The 17,699-nt window shown below is 36.9% G+C and overlaps 1 protein-coding gene across 1 annotated transcript; it reads left to right on the top strand.

The window, feature by feature from the left end:
• The first annotated feature begins 11,970 nt into the window (after nt 1-11,970).
• Nucleotides 11,971-14,756, top strand: LOC110811352 (peroxisomal nicotinamide adenine dinucleotide carrier-like). The gene is made up of 12 exons (XM_022037835.2): nt 11,971-12,087; nt 12,244-12,416; nt 12,583-12,699; nt 12,802-12,876; nt 12,978-13,108; nt 13,310-13,364; nt 13,456-13,608; nt 13,694-13,762; nt 13,899-13,997; nt 14,075-14,143; nt 14,280-14,334; nt 14,454-14,756. Exons 2-12 carry the CDS (start codon nt 12,330-12,332, stop codon nt 14,657-14,659), a joined length of 1,116 nt encoding a protein of 371 aa, XP_021893527.1. The 5' UTR covers nt 11,971-12,087; nt 12,244-12,329; the 3' UTR covers nt 14,660-14,756.
• The last annotated feature ends 2,943 nt before the right edge of the window (nt 14,757-17,699 follow it).

A 17,699-nucleotide genomic window follows, 5' to 3' on the forward strand; every position in this document is an offset into this window, starting at 1 on the left:
AGAACACGCCGCGTGGTAAGGACGCTGACGTGGGAGGCCACGCGGGACGAAACCACGTAGGCGGTCCGCGTGCATGCGATCGAACAGTCCAAATCTCACGGGTACGGACGGGCCAGATCTCACACGCACGGACGGCCTAGATCTCCCGCGTGCGGACGATCCAGATTGAATCACGCACGGACGGTCCAGATCGCATCGCGATGGATGGCCCAGATTTATTTCCATTTTAATCGTGATCGGACAACCCTGATTAAATCGTGATGGACTGCTGAGATTAAAAGGAAAAAGTTATAAATAATCTCACCCACACCCAACCCCAAACCCTAGCCGCCAGTACCCTCGCTAGAGAAGAAGAACTAGTCACTGGAGGAGTCGGCCGCCGCCACCCGCCGCCGCACCAAAGGATTTTTCGACAGCCAAACGAGGTAAATTTTCTCTCCTTTGCTCGTTTTTCGATGCTAAATTCGTCTATGGGCAAATCGGAGCCAAACCACTGGCCAATCAGCCGAAAAACACCATCGAAGTCCAGTGACATCGCCGCAGCTTCCCTCGATTTTTTCCTCCGATGAGGCCTTTTTCGGCTCCCGTTCGATGCAATTTTACACCACTGTGATCACTGTCCTTTTCTCTATATGTTGAATGGAGTAAAACATCATATCGCGACTCGCACTGGAGAAGCCACCACACCCGAGAGCTCTGTCGCCGGTAAGTCTCGGTTTTTCGTGATTGTTTGGCCCATCGAGGGCCTTATGGTTGTTTTATCGCAGGAACCAATGCAAGTTTGGCCGTGTTTTCACGATTGTTTCCTCTAACTAGGCAAACATAATAGAAAAATTTGTATTCAAGAGATTCCGATAGTCCGAGACTTTTTAGATGTGTTTGCGGATGAACTACCCGGACTGCCAGTAGACAGGGAAATCGAGTTCACCATAGATCTCCAGCCAAGCACCCAACTTATTTAGGTTGCTCCTTACCGCATGAGCCGCGTTGAGATGGAGGAGCTGAGGAAACAGATCACTGAACTACAAAACAGTGATCTTATTAAACACAGTGTGCCCCCTTGGGGTGCCGGAGTCACTTTTGCAAGGAAGGGAGATGAAACATTGAGACTGTGTATTGATTACAGAGGATTGAACAAGGTTACAGTCAAGAACAAATATCCCTTTCCCAGAATTGATGACCTCTTCGATCAGCTGCAGGGTGCACAGGTCTTCTCCAAAATAGACCTGCTATTAAGTTACCATCAGGTGAAAATAAGAACAGAAGACATCCTCAAGACAGCCTTTCGAACCAGGTACGGACACTATGAGTTCCTGATCATGTCAATTGGTCTAACCAACGCCCTGGCAATCTTTATGGATCTGATGAACAGGGTCTTCAGAGAGTTCTTGGATCAATTTGTTATCGTGTTCATCGATGACATCTTAGTCTACTCAAAAAGCAGAGAAGAACATGCTCTCCATCTTGTCCAAGTTTTGCAGGTCCTCAGAAACAAGAAGTTATATGCAAAGTTGAGTAAGTGTGGATTTTGGCTTGAGCAGACCGCATTCCTAGGACACATCATATCGAAAGAAGGAGTATCAGTGAATCCCGAAGAGGTTGAAGTGGTACTTGACTGGGAGAAGTTGACATTAAGGAAATTCGGAGTTTCCTGTGGATGGCAGGTTATTACCGCAGGTTCGTTGAAGGATTCTCCAGCCTAGCAGCTCCTCTAACCCGACTCACAAAGAAGAATGCCAAATTTGAGTGGAATGAAGACTGCGAAAGAAGTTTTTTCAGAATTAAAGAAGTAGCTGACTACTACACCCGTACTAGCTTTACCGAGTGGATCGGGGGGATATACAGTTTATAGTGATGCCTCCTATCTAGGCCTGGGTTGTATCCTGATGCAACATAGGAAGGTCATAGCATATGGGTCAAGACAGTTAAAGAATCATGAGAAGAATTATCCCACCCATGACTTGGAGCTTGTCGCAATCATACACGCCTTGAAAACCTGGTGCCACTACTTATACGGAGAGACCTTTCAGATCTATACCGATCATAAGAGTTTGAAACACATATTCACTCAGAAGGATCTCAACATGCGTTAGAGAAGGTGGATGGAACTCCTTAAAGACTATGATTGTGATATCTTATACCATCCGAGTAAGGGCAACGTGGTAGCAGACACTCTCAGTAGGAAAAATGCAGGTATCTTAGCCCATTTGATGGTTTCAGAATGCAGGCAAATTGTGGCCACACAACAGGTTCGACTTCAGGACCTGAGGAGAGTCACATGTTTGGGCCGCCTGACAGTCCAGCCCGAGTTAATCCAGAGAATAAGGGAAGCCCAGTCAGTCGACCCCACCCTGGTAGCCCGCAAGAATGATGCAGAATAGGGAGTGAGCTCAGAATTTCGAATCTCTGCCGATGGATTACTCCGTTTTCAAGACAGGGTGTGTGTCCCAGACAACAGTGAGTTAAAGAGAGACATCATGACAGAGTCCCACAGCTCAAAGTTTGCCATGCATCCCGGAAGCACCAAAATGTACCAAAGCATGCGACCCCGATTTTGGTGAAATGGGATGAAGAGAGACATAGCCGACTTTGTATCTAAATGCTTGGTATGTCAGCAGGTCAAGGCAGAGCATCAGGGCCCAGGTGGGCTACTTCAGCCTTTACCGATCCCGGAGTGGAAGTGGGAACACATCACCATGGATTTTGTGACGGGATCACCCAAGGCACGTTCAGGACATTACGCCATCTGGGTAATTATTGACCGGCTAACCAACCTGAGGCAGATCGTCACCGCGGGTGGCGGTGCCGTCGCCGGAGCACGGCGGAGTCGCCGTGCCGAAATTCTGATATTGGCCAAAAGAGACCTGGGTCTAATTTAGGGTTTTTTGGGGACACGTACTGGTACTGAAAGCGTGTTTCAGTTCCTGGAAAAAAATTCAGGGAATCTAGGGACTACCCGTAGGCGCCATGTAAAGCTGATTTCAGACCCCGAAACAAGTAAGGATCTCTCACCCTCTTTCCTATCACGGTATTAAAGTTTAATAAATGATAAACGGTATTTTATGAGTTAACAGATATGTATAATTAATTAAGATTGCTAATGGAGCCCGAATCTGATGTATTTTTCGGTCAGTTGTTGTTAGATCTAATTTACAGTTTTAAATGCAGTATGGTATCTGATGTGTTTATTCTATAGTTTCATATGCATGAATTACGATTTCATTTATTATGGTTTGAGTTATTGTAAACCCGATGTTGTGTTGTTTTGTTTGGTGTTCATTACTGGTTTACGTGTTTGTGTATGATTGGATAATTGAGACCAAGAAAAATGAAAAAAGGTATGTAAATTGATAAATAGATAATGTGGACAGCCTGACTAGATATCCTAAAAGATGGTGGACGGACCGGGTCCGTAGGGAACCCCACCGGGAACGTGGTCTCTCATATCGGACGGGGTATGGAGACCTTATGTGTTTTGGCGCCTATACAGGACGAGGTATGGGAACGACCCGTTTCACCCTCATACCAGACGGGGTATTGAGGTTTATGGTTTTGGCGCCCATACCGGACGGGGTATGGGAACGGCCCTGGAATCAGGTTATTAATGTTAATGGTTCACGTGTAGCGGAGACACCCTATGGATCCCTATGGATACTAGTAGGCTGGTAAAAGAGAAATTTTGTTGTCTGATTATTGAAGTGCAAAAGTATAACATGTGTTATGTTACAAAGCATATATGATTTTATGATGGTTATAATGTTATTGTTTTTATATGTTATTTTCACGAATCTCACCGAGATAAGTGGACAGTAAAGGTTTTTATCATTAATAAATGAGTTTGTTATAAATTATGCTCAATTGGTCGTTTTTGTTTTCTACCAACCTTTACTTCTGTGGCAGTGAGATAGTGTGATATTTTTACTGGGCTAGTGTAGCTCATTCCTTACTTAACCATTTCAGATCAGGAAGACGTGGTTCTCGAGCCTATTCCACAGGAAGACGGCGAGTTAGACGCCGAAAGATTTTATAGTTTTCTTTTCGAGTATTTCCTTTAATTAGCTTATTCTTTCATACGTTGAATACGTTTTTGGTTATTGTGTAAGGGATTTCAATCAGAATTTTTATTTCGCTTCCGCACTTAGAATTTTTAATACATACATTTTCTTTTTAATTTCCAGGGTCGTTACACCTCGTCATTCATGTGATTCTATCATAAGACCTTGACGAAGAAAATTTTTCTGTTGCAAAGCACTCTACTATTCTAGTCCAAAATACCTGTCGGTATCTCTTCATAAAATAAATCTTTCTGAAGTGAAAGTGGCTCATGAGACAGGGTATGCAAGAGGTTGGGGTTGTACTTGCGTAACATAGATACATAGAATACGTTATGGACTCTAGATACCTCTAGTAGTACTAGTCTGTAGGCAGACGTATCAACCATGTCCAAGATCTCAAACAGTCCAATAAACTGGGAATTTAATTTTATTCTCTTTATAAATCTGTTGATACCCTTAAAGGAGGTGATCTTAAGAAATACTTGATCACCTTTCTCAAATTTCTAATCTCTCATCTGGGTGTCCGCATAAGTCTTCTGCCGACTCTGAGCTGTCTGGATGTTATTCCTGATTTTAACTATCTTAGTTGTGGTCTCCTCTACAAGATTTGGGCCAAATAATTTTCTATCATCCACCTCTTTCTAATAGATTGACGATCTACAAGGTTGGCCATATAATGCCTCATGGGGGGGGGGGGGGGGGGTATGCCGATACTTGCTTGGTAACTGTTATTATAGGCGAACTCTATTAGGGATAGGTGATCATCTCAATGTCCTCCGAAGTTCAGAACACAATCTCTAAACATATCCTCCAGTGTACGAATTGTTCGTTCTAACTGTCCATCTGCTTGAGAGTGGAATGTTGTGCAGAAGGATAGTTTCGTTCTCATTGCTTGTTGAAAATTATATTAAAATTGAGAGGTGAATCTATAATCTTTGTCAAATACTACTGCCATTGGAACTCCATTTAGCCTGACTATTTCCCATATATAAATTCTTACTATGTTGTTTAAGGGGTTGGTTACTTTGATGGCTAAAAAATGAGAGGACCTGGTGAGCCAGTCAATAATTACCCGGATGACATCATGTTTCGAGCGTGCCTTAGGCAACTATGTTACAAAATTCATAGTGATATGTTCTCATTTCCACTTTGGGATTAGTAATGGCTGAAGTAGCCCACATGGGCGTTGATGCTCTACTTGAACCTGCTGACATACAAAACACTTGGAGATGAAATTGGTAATTTCTTTTTTCATCCCCCTCCACCAAAATCAATATCACATAATTTGATACATTTTAGTACTTTCGAGATGCATGGTGAACTTTAAGTTATGGACTTCTATCATAATATCTCTTTTTAGTTCATTTTCATTTGAGACACACACCCTATCCTGGAACTTGAGCAACCCATCGGCAGAGACTTCGAATTTTGGATTTACTACCTGTTCTGTATCCTTCATGAGAGCTGCTAGGGTGGAATCAATTAATTAGGTTTCCTTTATTCTCTGAATCAGTTCAGATTGGACAGCTAGATGGGTTAGACATGTAACCCTCTTTAAATTTTGAAGCCGTATCTGTTGCAGAATCCCTATTACTCTGCATTAAGAAATTCTTAAGTAAGTCAACATACCTGTATTTTTTTTGCTAAATGCATCGGCTATCACATTGCCTTTGTCCGAGTGATATAAAATCTTATAATTGTAGTCTTTGAGAAGCTCTATTCAACACCTTTGATGTATGTTGAGATTTTTTTAGGTGAATATATGCTTCAAGCTCTTATAGTTTATATAAATCTCAAAAGTCTCCCCATACAAGTAGCGACACTGGGTCTTCAAGGCATGAATAATGGTGGTGAATTCTAAGTTATGGGTGGGGTAATTCTTTTCATGACTTTTCAATTGTCTGGACCAAGCTATGACTTTTTTATATTGCATCATAACATAACCCAACCCCAGGTAGGAAGCATCATTATATACTGTGTATCTACTTGTCCCACTCAGTAAAGCCAAAACCAGTGCGGTAGTCAACTGCTTCTTGAGTTCTGTAAAGTTCCTTTTGTAGTCTTTATTCCGCTTAAACTTGACGTTCTTCTCTGTAAGCTAGGTTAAGGGATCGGCTAGATTAGGAAACCCTTCCACAAACATGCGATAATAATCTACCATTTCCTAAAAAGCTATGAATCTCCTTAACTGAATTCAGTTTCTCCCAACCAAGTACCGTCTCAATCTTCTTGAGATTCACTGACACCCCATCATTTGATATTATGTGCCCTAAGAAGGTAGTCAGCTTGAGCTAAAATTCACACTTACTCAATTTTACATACAGTTTCTTTTTCCTGAGAACCTGTAAACGCTAAGTCAGGTGCTGAGTGTGTTCCTCTCTGCTCTTTGTATAGATTAGGATATCATCAATAAATACTACGATGAACTAATCCAGGAACTGCTTGAAAACCCAGTTTATCAAGTCCATGAAAATGGTTGGCACATTGGTTAGCCCAAATCACATGATAAGGATTCATAGTATCCGTACCTGATTCTGAAGGTTATCTTGGGATTGTCCTCTGCCATAATCTTTATCTCATGGTAACCTGAATGCAAGTCAATCTTAGAGAAAACTTGAGTACACTATAACTGGTCGGAAAGATTATCAATCCTGAGGATGAGGTACTTATTCTTGATTGTGACGCTGTTCAATCTCATGTAGTCAATACACAAGCTCAGAGACCCATCCCCTTTTCTTACAAACGTGACTCCTGCACCCAAAATGGATACACTATGTCGGATGAACCCACTATCCTGCAATTCTTTAATCTGTTTTCTCAGTTCTTCCATCTCTACACGACTCATACGTTAAGGGGCAACTGAAATGGGTTAGGTGTCAAACTAAAAATTTATGATAAATTCAACTTTCCTATCCACTAACAGTCCGGTAGTTCATTAGAAAATATATATGAGAATTCTCGAACCACAAAGATCTATTGGATACAAATTTTTTTCTTAAGCTTGTCTAATGTTGAAAAGAACAATTGAGTTAAGACATCAAATAAACAATATAGTTACCATGAGGGAATAATATCTAAAACTTTTATTAATTAGTGAATGACTCTTCATTATAAAGATTAAATACAAGCTTCTTATGAAGATAATCTACGGTGGCGTGATATGTCGCTAACTAATTTATCCCTATAATTATTTCAAAATCCTCCGTGTCTATTGCTATAAGGTCTACACTCAAATTTCTACCTATTATTTCTATGATACAAGCTCTATATATGACCTCCTCTAGTAGTGTTTCATTCATTGGAGTAAACACAAATAGTACATAATCGAGATTTTTAGGAAACACATTCAAATAGTTTATAAAAGAATGTGAGACAAAAGAATGAGAAGCACCAATATCAATCAAAACATGTGCAAGATTATTATAGATGGTGTACGTATCCTGTATCACATTCGGGTTGGCTTCAGCATTTTACTTGGTGAGGATGTAAGCTCTTCTCTAAATGGGAGGTATAGCCTGATTTTGATTTATCGAGCACTCTCTCGCGTAATATTAGACACTTCCACATATGCAACATATATTGTTGAGGCAATAGTAGGGTTGGTCCCCATGATCTTTGCCACTGTGCTGACAAGTTCTGTCACGTCCTGTTGTTGGAGCTTGAGAATGAGCTTGGGTCATAAGCCTAGATCTCTTGTTCTACTGAATCGGTGCAGTAGGTGTTGGTCTGCGGTGTGGTATTGAGAGTTTGAAATTGCTCACTGTTGGGGGGAAGATATGAAGATTCCTCTCTATTATATGTGCTTTGGCCAAAATAACTAAGTAGGTGTTGAGCTCGAATACATACAACTGTTGCCTGATCTTAAGACGGATCTATCATACTCTCAGAAGAATAGCAGCCCAACTTTAGGAACTTTCAGGTATACTTAGACATTGTCATCTCACCCTGGACCAGGTATGCAAACTCCATTTTTTTCAAATACCAAAGATGCTCTAGGAGGTACTCTGCATTGAAAGTTACCAGAAACTATTTTCAAGTGACTGGAATGGACAGGGTGACCTGCTTCAGCTGCCACCAGTGACCTGCCTTACCCATAAATATATAGGTGGCAAGTACAACCTTCTATTCAGGAACTACACCAAGAGTTACGAAAGTATTTTCTGTCTTTGCTAACTAGTACTCTGCTTCTTCGAATAAGGATACCCCCTGTAAAGATAGATGAGTTTAGTCTCTTATACCTCTCAATGTAGTATGAGTCCATTATGGGTGGAATTGAGTCTCATTAAAGATGGACTAGATTATGCTGGGGAAGGATTGGGTGGCCCTATGGCGACACCTGATTGTATGGTGGGGGAACCATATTGTACTGTGGCAGTGTCAGATGATATGGTGGAGGAGCAAGACTGTATTGAGGTGGCATTAGATCTTCTCATTGTAGGAGTGGCTCATACTATGGCAGTGGTGGAGGGTCAGGTAGCTCCCTCATCTCTTTCCAAGTCTGTTGCGTAGAGATAAGTCTCTCTAACATCTCAAAGAGTCAATCGACATCCTCTCAAAGTGACCCATCTCAGGCTGCTCGATTTAGTGCGGGTCTTCCTCTCATCATATCATTGTACTTGTATTTCATAAGAAAGGGTTGAGTATTAGGTTGTATTTTAGTAATTTAGATCTTTGTGCACGAAATGGTTTCAAGAAACGCGATTCTGATATCAACTGTAAAAGCCCAGAACTTAAGGAAATAGAAATATCGAATTATACCAATTATAAGCGGAATCAATTTAGAATTTAAAGTTTACATTCCTTACACAATAAATCAGGATACCCAATAGGGCTACCGGAATGTCCCTTTATAGAAGTTCAAAGTAACAAAATAAATAATTGAAACCAAACAAAATAAAAATCCCATAGGGTCAACCTCTACCGGGCAAATTTGATGGGGTTCGAGAGGTAACCTTTATTTATAACCCTTCTGCTATTCTGAATATGGATCTTGGTCTTCTTGATATTAAATTATTAAATAGGAAAATGAACTACATTAACCCAGTAAGAATATCACACTTAACATCGATATAGAAATCTAAAGGTTGGTAAAAATATCAAAAAATAACCAATGGAACTCTTATTTCTTTATAAATAAATTCATTTAACTCAAAAAGTATTATTTCATACTTACCCTTATGAGTTTTCAAAATTGACCTATGAAGAAATAACCCAGATAACATTGTAATTTCATATTCAAATAAGTAATAACAACAAACCTACTTATTTACCACTACCACTGGGGGTCCATATGGATATCCCTTTACACGTGAACCCAATATTTAATTTATTAATTATCGACCGTTCCATAACCCGTCCAGTAATGAGCACTAAATATGCCACCGCGTCAATACTCCATCCAGTATGAGGGTAAACTATATCTCCCAATTCCTTCCGGTATGAGACTTTTCAGCCCCGTTCGACTGAGGTAATGTTCACAGTAGGATTTTTTCCATATACCGGATCTGTCCACTCTTTTTCAAAGTACCCAATAAACTTTTCATACACAGATCTACATCATCAACTAATCACCAATCACGTACCAACATCTTATTTTTACCAATTAATAGTAAATCATGCAAATAGACAATACATAAATTAAAGAAATATGATTAGGACATTTATTGCAAGCTAATCAACAGATGAGGACAATGTGAGTAGATAACCGAGAAATCAATTAAAATTAATAATTTAAAGCACACGATATAACAGTAAGCATTTTAGACAGTATAAAAGAAAATAAACAACAAGTTATGGCGAATATACACTGACCGATTCTGGCTCCACGAGTGACTTGTAATTAATTTTATTTCTAATTTTCACAAAACACAATGTTATTGATTATTAAACTTCAATTTATTGTAACAGAGAAAAAGGTGAGGAACTATTACCCTGGATCAATGTTCGAAATACTGTACTTTTCATTGCACCTTCACCTTCTGGCGGTTCTCGAATTTTTTATATTTTTCATGCAAAAATAAAAACTTCAATTTATCATAATAGAGAAAAGGGTGAGAAACTCTTACCCTGGATCGGTGTCCGAAATATTATACTTTTCACTGCACTTTCTGGCGGTTATCAGATTTTTAATATTTTTCATGCAAAAATAAAAAATACACGTCACGTATCCAAAAATACCTCAAAAGGCCAAAATAGATGTTTTTAAACTTTTTCGATCAATTTAGTGTTCCGGCACGGTGGCGTTGTCGTGCTCTAGCACTGGCTCTGTTGCCCATAGCAGTGGTTCCTCTTAGTCTGACCATTTTCGACTAGTTTTTGCCAGTTTTTGCATGAAAATCTGCAAAAAAAATAGTGTTAGGGGGCCTCTGTTGGTTGGAAAAGGGAAAAACCAAAAGCCTAGTAATGGAAGAGTCTTTAGGTGCGACGACTCTACCGTTTCTCCTTTGTGGTTGGGGTGTTTCTTCGGCTAACCAGCATCAGAACGAAATAAGGAACACAATGGCCAAAAAAGCGAAGAAAATGAGAAACGGGAAGTGGGTCATCGAATAGGTATTTGGGTTGCGGTCACGATGGCTCGACCGAGATTTGCTCGTATTTTTTGGCTCATCCACTACTTTTTTTTGCTCCGATATGGGCGTAGGGAGGCTCAAAAATCAATTCTAATGGAAATTTTTTTTTTTTTACCTTTTTCGATGTTGGTGGTGGCTTTGGTGCATCAACGACGGTCTCCCTTCGGCAACTGGTCTTCCCTCCGGCTGCCCTCCTCCTTATTCTTCGGTCAGGGTTATCGACTAGGGTTTCGAGATCGACTGAAGTTTTCCCTCTGATCCTGGTCGTTCGTTCGCATCGATGTGGAGCGAGGAGAACTGTTCGATCGTTGTCTATTTAGGCCGATCACGTGTGCGAATATGGACCGTCTATCATGATCAATTTCATCTGTCTGATCGCTTATGAAGAAGAAACGGATATGGGTCGTTTGTGCGTGCGAGATGCGATTTGGGTTGTTGGGTCGCCTAGGCACTCGGATCACCTGCGTGGAACCAGTGTTAGCATATACGCCACGTGATGCGTTCTGACTCGCCGTGCTACTCATGTAGCCGTTTCATGTGGTCGTATTTCACTTTTTTACGATTTTGCCCATGTTTTAAATTTCTCTTTCAGAAGTACCTCCCATTATTCACAATTTTACATATTTTTTTAAAATTGTTTTCAATTTCATCCATAAATTTATTTTTCTAAAATATTTCATAAAAAATAAAATAAAAAACAAAATTAAATTATTTTATACATTATATTATTAAGGTAAAATTACCCCGGACCAAATTTTTGGGACTGGATATTACATTTAAATTAATCACTATATTATTTTTTTTATTTTTTATTTTATCTACTTAAGAAAATATGTATTAGTTTATATTAATTAAATATCATTAATATCATTAATGAATTACTACGTCATAGTGAATTGGATAAGTGATTATTTTTTATTAGATAAATATCTATTTTATATGTTATGTAATTTTTAACGTATAAAAAATAATTTAATTTTTAGTTATTTTTAATCAAAACTAAAAATCTAGAAATATAAAAAAAATTCTTCATCCTAGCTTTTCTTATATTTATTGTTTTGTTCTATGTTCTTCATTTTTTTAACTTTTTCAAATTTTTATTAAGCATGTACCTTATAATTTAAAATTTCATTCAACAAGAAAAAACCAAAGGCTCAATTTGTTGTCACGTAACAAATTACTAAAAATATCAGTAGTATTTAATGAACAAAATTAATACATACATATATTTGTTAAACATAAAAAAAAAAACAAAATAAAAAGATTAATACAGAAATAAAATCAAATATTTAAAAATAATATAAAGAATAATAATATTTAAATCATTTTATTCTAAAAATATATATCTAAATCATTTATCGTCTTCTTCACTTATCTGCCAACCACCATAACCCAAACGTCTCTCTCTCTATTCCTCAGCCTCATCCTGCTCCTCGATTCTACTTCACTGGCCAAGCAAATCGGTATAGTTTTTCTTTATCCATTTTCTGTGCAAAAATTCAGCCCTCTCTCTCTCTCTCTATCTCTCTATATTTCATTTTTAATTTGTAAAAAGTATAGGAGTGAGATATATATATATATATATATATATATATATATATATATGTATGTATTTACAGTGAAATTGGAGAGGAAAATGGGTGATAAAAAGAGATGAAAGAAGAAAGAAGAAAGAAGAAAGAAGAAAGAAGAAAGAAGAGAGACAATGTTGAAGTCAAATGCTGTAGCGAATGGATTAGCGGGAGCAGGTGGTGGTATTATTGCTCAAATCATCACTTATCCCTTACAGACGGTACACATCTATCTTATTTTATATAATATTTAGGTTAAATTACATAATATTATTGCAAAGTTGTTGATTAGAATTCGAGTACTGTCTTATATCCCGATTCAAAGGGAAATGATCGATGATCATAGAAAAACACTGAGAAACTGAATTAGTCCATCCAATATTACAGGTGAATACGCGGCAACAAACAGAAAGAATTGCAAAAAAGAAAAATTCTAAAACTGCTGATTCTACTTCTATTTCCAAGCCAATTTCTGGACGTAGCACCCTTTTTCAGATACTCCATGTAAGTAGCTCTACAATTTAATTAAATTCCCATATATATTGTTTTTTAATATCTACAGTATATGCAGCACTGGTTATATATATTATTATGATGTGAGATTAGGTGATTCAAAGTGAAGGTTGGGGAGGACTTTACAGCGGGCTTAAGCCTTCTCTGCTGGGAACTGCTGCTTCCATGGTCTATCCGACAAACATCTTAACTATAATATTTAGTTTTGTTTATTTATATTCATTCATTTATATATAATATAATAGTGTAATATATATAAATACATACAGGGCATTTACTACTATTTTTATCAAGTATTCAAGAATGAGGCAGAGAGAATTGCAGCTGCTCGTAAGCTAAAGGGGCGTGGAGATGGCTCTGTTGGCATGTTCTCCTGGCTTCTTGTTGCTGCTCTTGCCGGGTCATTAACATTACTTAATTCTTATTCATATACTAAATAATGGTCAACTTTTTAGTGAGCAAATATTGATTTCTGAGTTGGATAAAAATTTCGATTCTTTTCGAATATGATCACTAAAATTTTCTTTGTGAACTTTCTAGTTCTAACATGGATGACTTGTCGTTAACTAAATTATGAAATGATCTGAAAGCTAATCTGCAGGTCGTTGAATGTATTGCTCACAAATCCGATATGGGTTCTTGTCACTCGTATGCAGGTCTTTAAATAATAATTCTTTTAAATGTCTTTCAAGTGAAAATTCATACCTGCCATTTTAGTATTATATATACTAATAAAGCTTATTTCAGACCCACACACAAGCAGAAAGAAAAATGGCAGAGGAAAAGAGGGAAGCCTTATTGAGGGAAGCTTCTCAAGGCGAACTCGATGCTTCTGTTTTAGAGCACAAACTGGCTCATCTTGATTCGACTAAACCCTGTCCTTATGGAACCATGCAAGCTGTTTGTATCCATCTATCTCTTCTTAATTCCTGTCACTCCCAGTAGAAAGCAAAATTATTATTTAGATCTCATTTTGATTTGATAGGCATTCGAGGTTTATAACGAGGCAGGAATTGCTGGATTTTGGAAAGGCATCATCCCTACACTTATTATGGTTGTTTGCTTTCAGCTCTTTATAATTAGATGGTCTTTGCTAACTTATAATTTGCTCAGTAGGAGTTTATAACATATTCATGTTGTTATACATGGCTATTTATGTATTATATTAAAATTTATTTTCTGGATGACAGGTTTGCAATCCTTCTATTCAGTTCATGATTTATGAAACCTCATTAAAGCATCTCAGGGCAAAGCGTGCAGCTTACAAAGATAGAATATCAGCTCTGGAGGTACATCTACACCATTTCTTTCTTCTGTTTGTATATGTGGATGATATAAATCATATATGTACGAATATGCTGAACAGGTGTTCTTACTAGGAGCCACAGCTAAATTAGGTGCAACAGTCACCACATATCCCTTGTTGGTTGTCAAGGTAAAGTTTTTGATTTGCAACAGTCACCGCATAACTCATACTTATAAACCTATTTTTGGATAAAAATTGATAAAATCCAAGTGCATTATCTCGATCCCATTTGGGATTAATTTCATTGATGATTGTGTTTATACAGTCTAGGCTTCAAGCAAAGCAAGAGATAGGAGGGAGTAATTCATTAAGATATACAGGTGCTTTTCTATTTTTTTAAAGATTTTTTCCCCAAGAGTATATATAGCTCATATACTATAACATTTTTATTTAAAATATATATGTATAATTAATTTTTTTTTTAATTTAATTGGGACAGGTACAGTAGATGCAATTATAAAAATGTTAAGGTATGAAGGGATAAGCGGGTTTTACAAAGGAATGAGCACAAAGATAGTCCAAAGTGTTTTTGCAGCTTCTGTACTTTTCATGGTGAAGGAGGAGCTTGTCAAAGCCTACATAGCCTTGGCTGATAAGATTCTCAAACTTGTACCAAGGTTGATGCATTTATCATTTCATTCATAATGGAGTTTCCTGTCTTAGAATTGTATAGGTCAAGACTTATTCATTGAAGATTTCTCACCCCATATATATATATAATATCCAAACCTATACATATACACATATGTGTGTGTATATATATATATATATATATATATACACAGAAATTAAAAATTGATTGAAAATTGTCTCATGTTAACTATACATATATTGAGATTAAAATCTTGAAATTAAAACTAACAATTGTATGTTTGTGACTCTATCTTATGACATGAAATCAAATTTTGTAGTTAATTTTTTAAAGCATTATCACTCTTTAACATAATTATATAAATATAAGAAAATGTATTCACCTCTTAAAGACCTTCAATTCTTTTTTTTAAAAAAAGAAGATATATGATTTTTTTAATGGAAATACCAAAGTTTTCATGAATACCAATGAAATAATGGTTAGTGTTTTGACTTTAAATGACTAAAATAATTGAAAAATATATACAATTATATAAAAATGTTTTCACCACTTAAATGATCTTATAATTTTTTTAATATAAAAAATAAAAATCTTTATGAATACCAATGAACTAATAGTGAGTTTTTTATTCACCTTTTAGAAAATGTTGTAATTTTTTTAACCAAAATACAAAAGTCTTCAAGTATACCAATGAAATAATAGTTGAGTGTTTCAAATTTAAATGATTAAAATAAATAATATATATAATTATATAAATTTACAAAAAAATTTAATTTAAAAATAATAAATTGTAAAGTTCAAGAACTTAAAAGAAACGAACTTATATTTTAAATGCTGAAACAAATAATAAAAGTTAGAGTTTTTATTTCTTACACAATAAATTAAAATGTTCAATAGGGTTACGAGAATATCTCTTCTACAGCGGTTTATAAAAAGAAAAAATAATGATTAAAAATAAATAAATAAATGTCGTAAGAGGTTAACCTTCACTAGCATTTAAAGGGAGTCTGAGAGGTAAACTACTCACAACCATTTTGCTGATAAGGATCTAAATTTTAATCTTCTTAATATGAAATAATGAATAGAATGGTGAACTGTACTAGTCCAATAAGAATATAACACAAATAATTGATACGAAAAATCGAAGGTTTGTGAAAATCATAAAACAACTAATGAAACTGTTAATTTAAGTAAATTCGTTTAATATTAAAATATTTACTCCATACTTACCGTTACAAGTTTTTCAAAAATCAACATATAAAGATTAATATCCATACAACATTTTAATTTCATGTACAAGTAAACAAGATCAATAATTCTATTTTTTAACCTGCTTACTGAAATCCTTGGGGGTCCATAGGGATATCTTCATACTCATGAACTTAATCTCTAGATTTGTCAATTAACCCAGCCGTCTCCATACTCCGTCCAGTAATGGGTGCCAAACACACCATTACCTCAATACCATGTCAAGTATAAAGGTGAATCGTATCTCCCAAACTCTTCTGGTGTAACGACTTCGGAAATTCAAAAGGAAATACATATAATAATTTGAGTGCGGAAGCAAAATAAAATATTAAGGTTAACATCCCTTACACAATAACTTAAAAGTACTAAACAACATCATGGAATAAGTTCTCTGAAAGAAATACGAGAAATGAGAAAATAAAGGAAACTATAAAGCATCTAGTATCTACTCGCCGTCTTCTTGTGGATCGGGTTAGGGAATCAGGTCCTCCTAATCTGAAATGGTTAAATAAGGAATGAACTACACTATCCCATTAAGGACATCACACTATATCACTATCACAAAAGTAAAGGTTGGTAGAAAACTAAAAACAACCGATGGAGCACAAATTTTAAATCAATATATTTATTTAAAATAAAACTATTTACCTTTTTTCTTACCCTTGGAGAACTTGTGAAAATAACCTATAAAGACAATAACATCATACAGATCATAATTTCATGCATAATCAGTAACATAAAACATATCATAAATCCGTATTCATTAACAATAACTGATTATCATCATTTCTCATTTTCACCAGCCTACTAATATCCATGAGGATCCATATGAGTGTCACCGCTACACGTGAACCACTCTCCTTAACAATCTTAATTCCAGAGCCGTCCCCATACCCCATCCGGTATGAGTGCCAAGACATTAAACCTCAATAATCCATCCGGTATGAGGGTGAAGTGAGCCGTCCCCATACCCTGTCCGGTATGAGCACTAAATGACCAAATCTCCATACCCCGTTCGGTATGAGACAACGTTCACGGTAGGGTTCCCTAAGAACCCGGTTTGTCCACCATCTCCTAGGATATCTAGTGAGGCTATCACCTCATCTGTTTTTCCTTAGTCTCGTTACCAAGTTAAACATAATCACATAAACAATAAACATGCACCCGGTAATACAATCATATTGTAAATTCTAAAATCACACAGTGGTCAAGTAAGACAGTAATACATGCATTTAAAACCATAAAATAGATAGACCAGATACCATAATGCATTTAAACTGTAAAATAAATCAAGTAGGAATCGACAAAGAATAATGTCCAGTTTGGACTCCATTAGCAACCTTAATTAATTATGCATATATATTAATTTGTACAAAATATAGTATTACCATTTATTCGAACTTTAATTTCATGATAGAAAATAGGGTGAAAGGTCCTTACTTGATTCGACGCTGAAAACTAGATTGTTACTGCACGTACGGGCAGTCCTTGGGTTCCCTGAATTTTTTTTCGGGAACTGAAAAGCGCTTACGGTTCCTACACATGTCCCAAATAACCCAAAAATCAGACCCAGGGCTTACTCGGCCAATTTTAAAATTTTGACGCGGCTGCTCCGCCGTGCTCCGGTGCTGCTGCCCACGGCGGTGATCCACCTCGGGTTAGCTATATTCGACCGTTTTCGGTCAAATTCAGCTAAACTTGCATCGGTTCCTGTGAGAAAACACACTTAGGGCCCTCGGTGGGCCACAAAATATAGAAAATCGAAACTCACCAGTGGTGGGGCTCTCCAGTGCGGTGGCTCCTCCGGCTCACGTTGCGGTTGAGTGTTTTGCTCTGGTTAACCTG

This window comes from Carica papaya, chromosome 7, assembly GCF_054855325.1.
Source record: "Carica papaya isolate Zhongbai chromosome 7, ASM5485532v1, whole genome shotgun sequence".
In the NCBI taxonomy this organism is placed as follows: Eukaryota; Viridiplantae; Streptophyta; class Magnoliopsida; order Brassicales; family Caricaceae; genus Carica; species Carica papaya.

What these genes read in the sequence shown, in the direction of transcription:
- LOC110811352 (XM_022037835.2), top strand. Translation starts at nt 12,330, where the DNA reads ATGTTGAAGTCAAATGCTGTAGCGAATGGATTAGCGGGAGCAGGTGGT. An exon ending in TTCTTGTCACTCGTATGCAG is followed by an intron (nt 13,365 to 13,455) that starts GTCTTTAAATAA and finishes AGCTTATTTCAG; the next exon opens with ACCCACACACAAGCAGAAAG. An exon ending in TCATCCCTACACTTATTATG is followed by an intron (nt 13,763 to 13,898) that starts GTTGTTTGCTTT and finishes TCTGGATGACAG; the next exon opens with GTTTGCAATCCTTCTATTCA.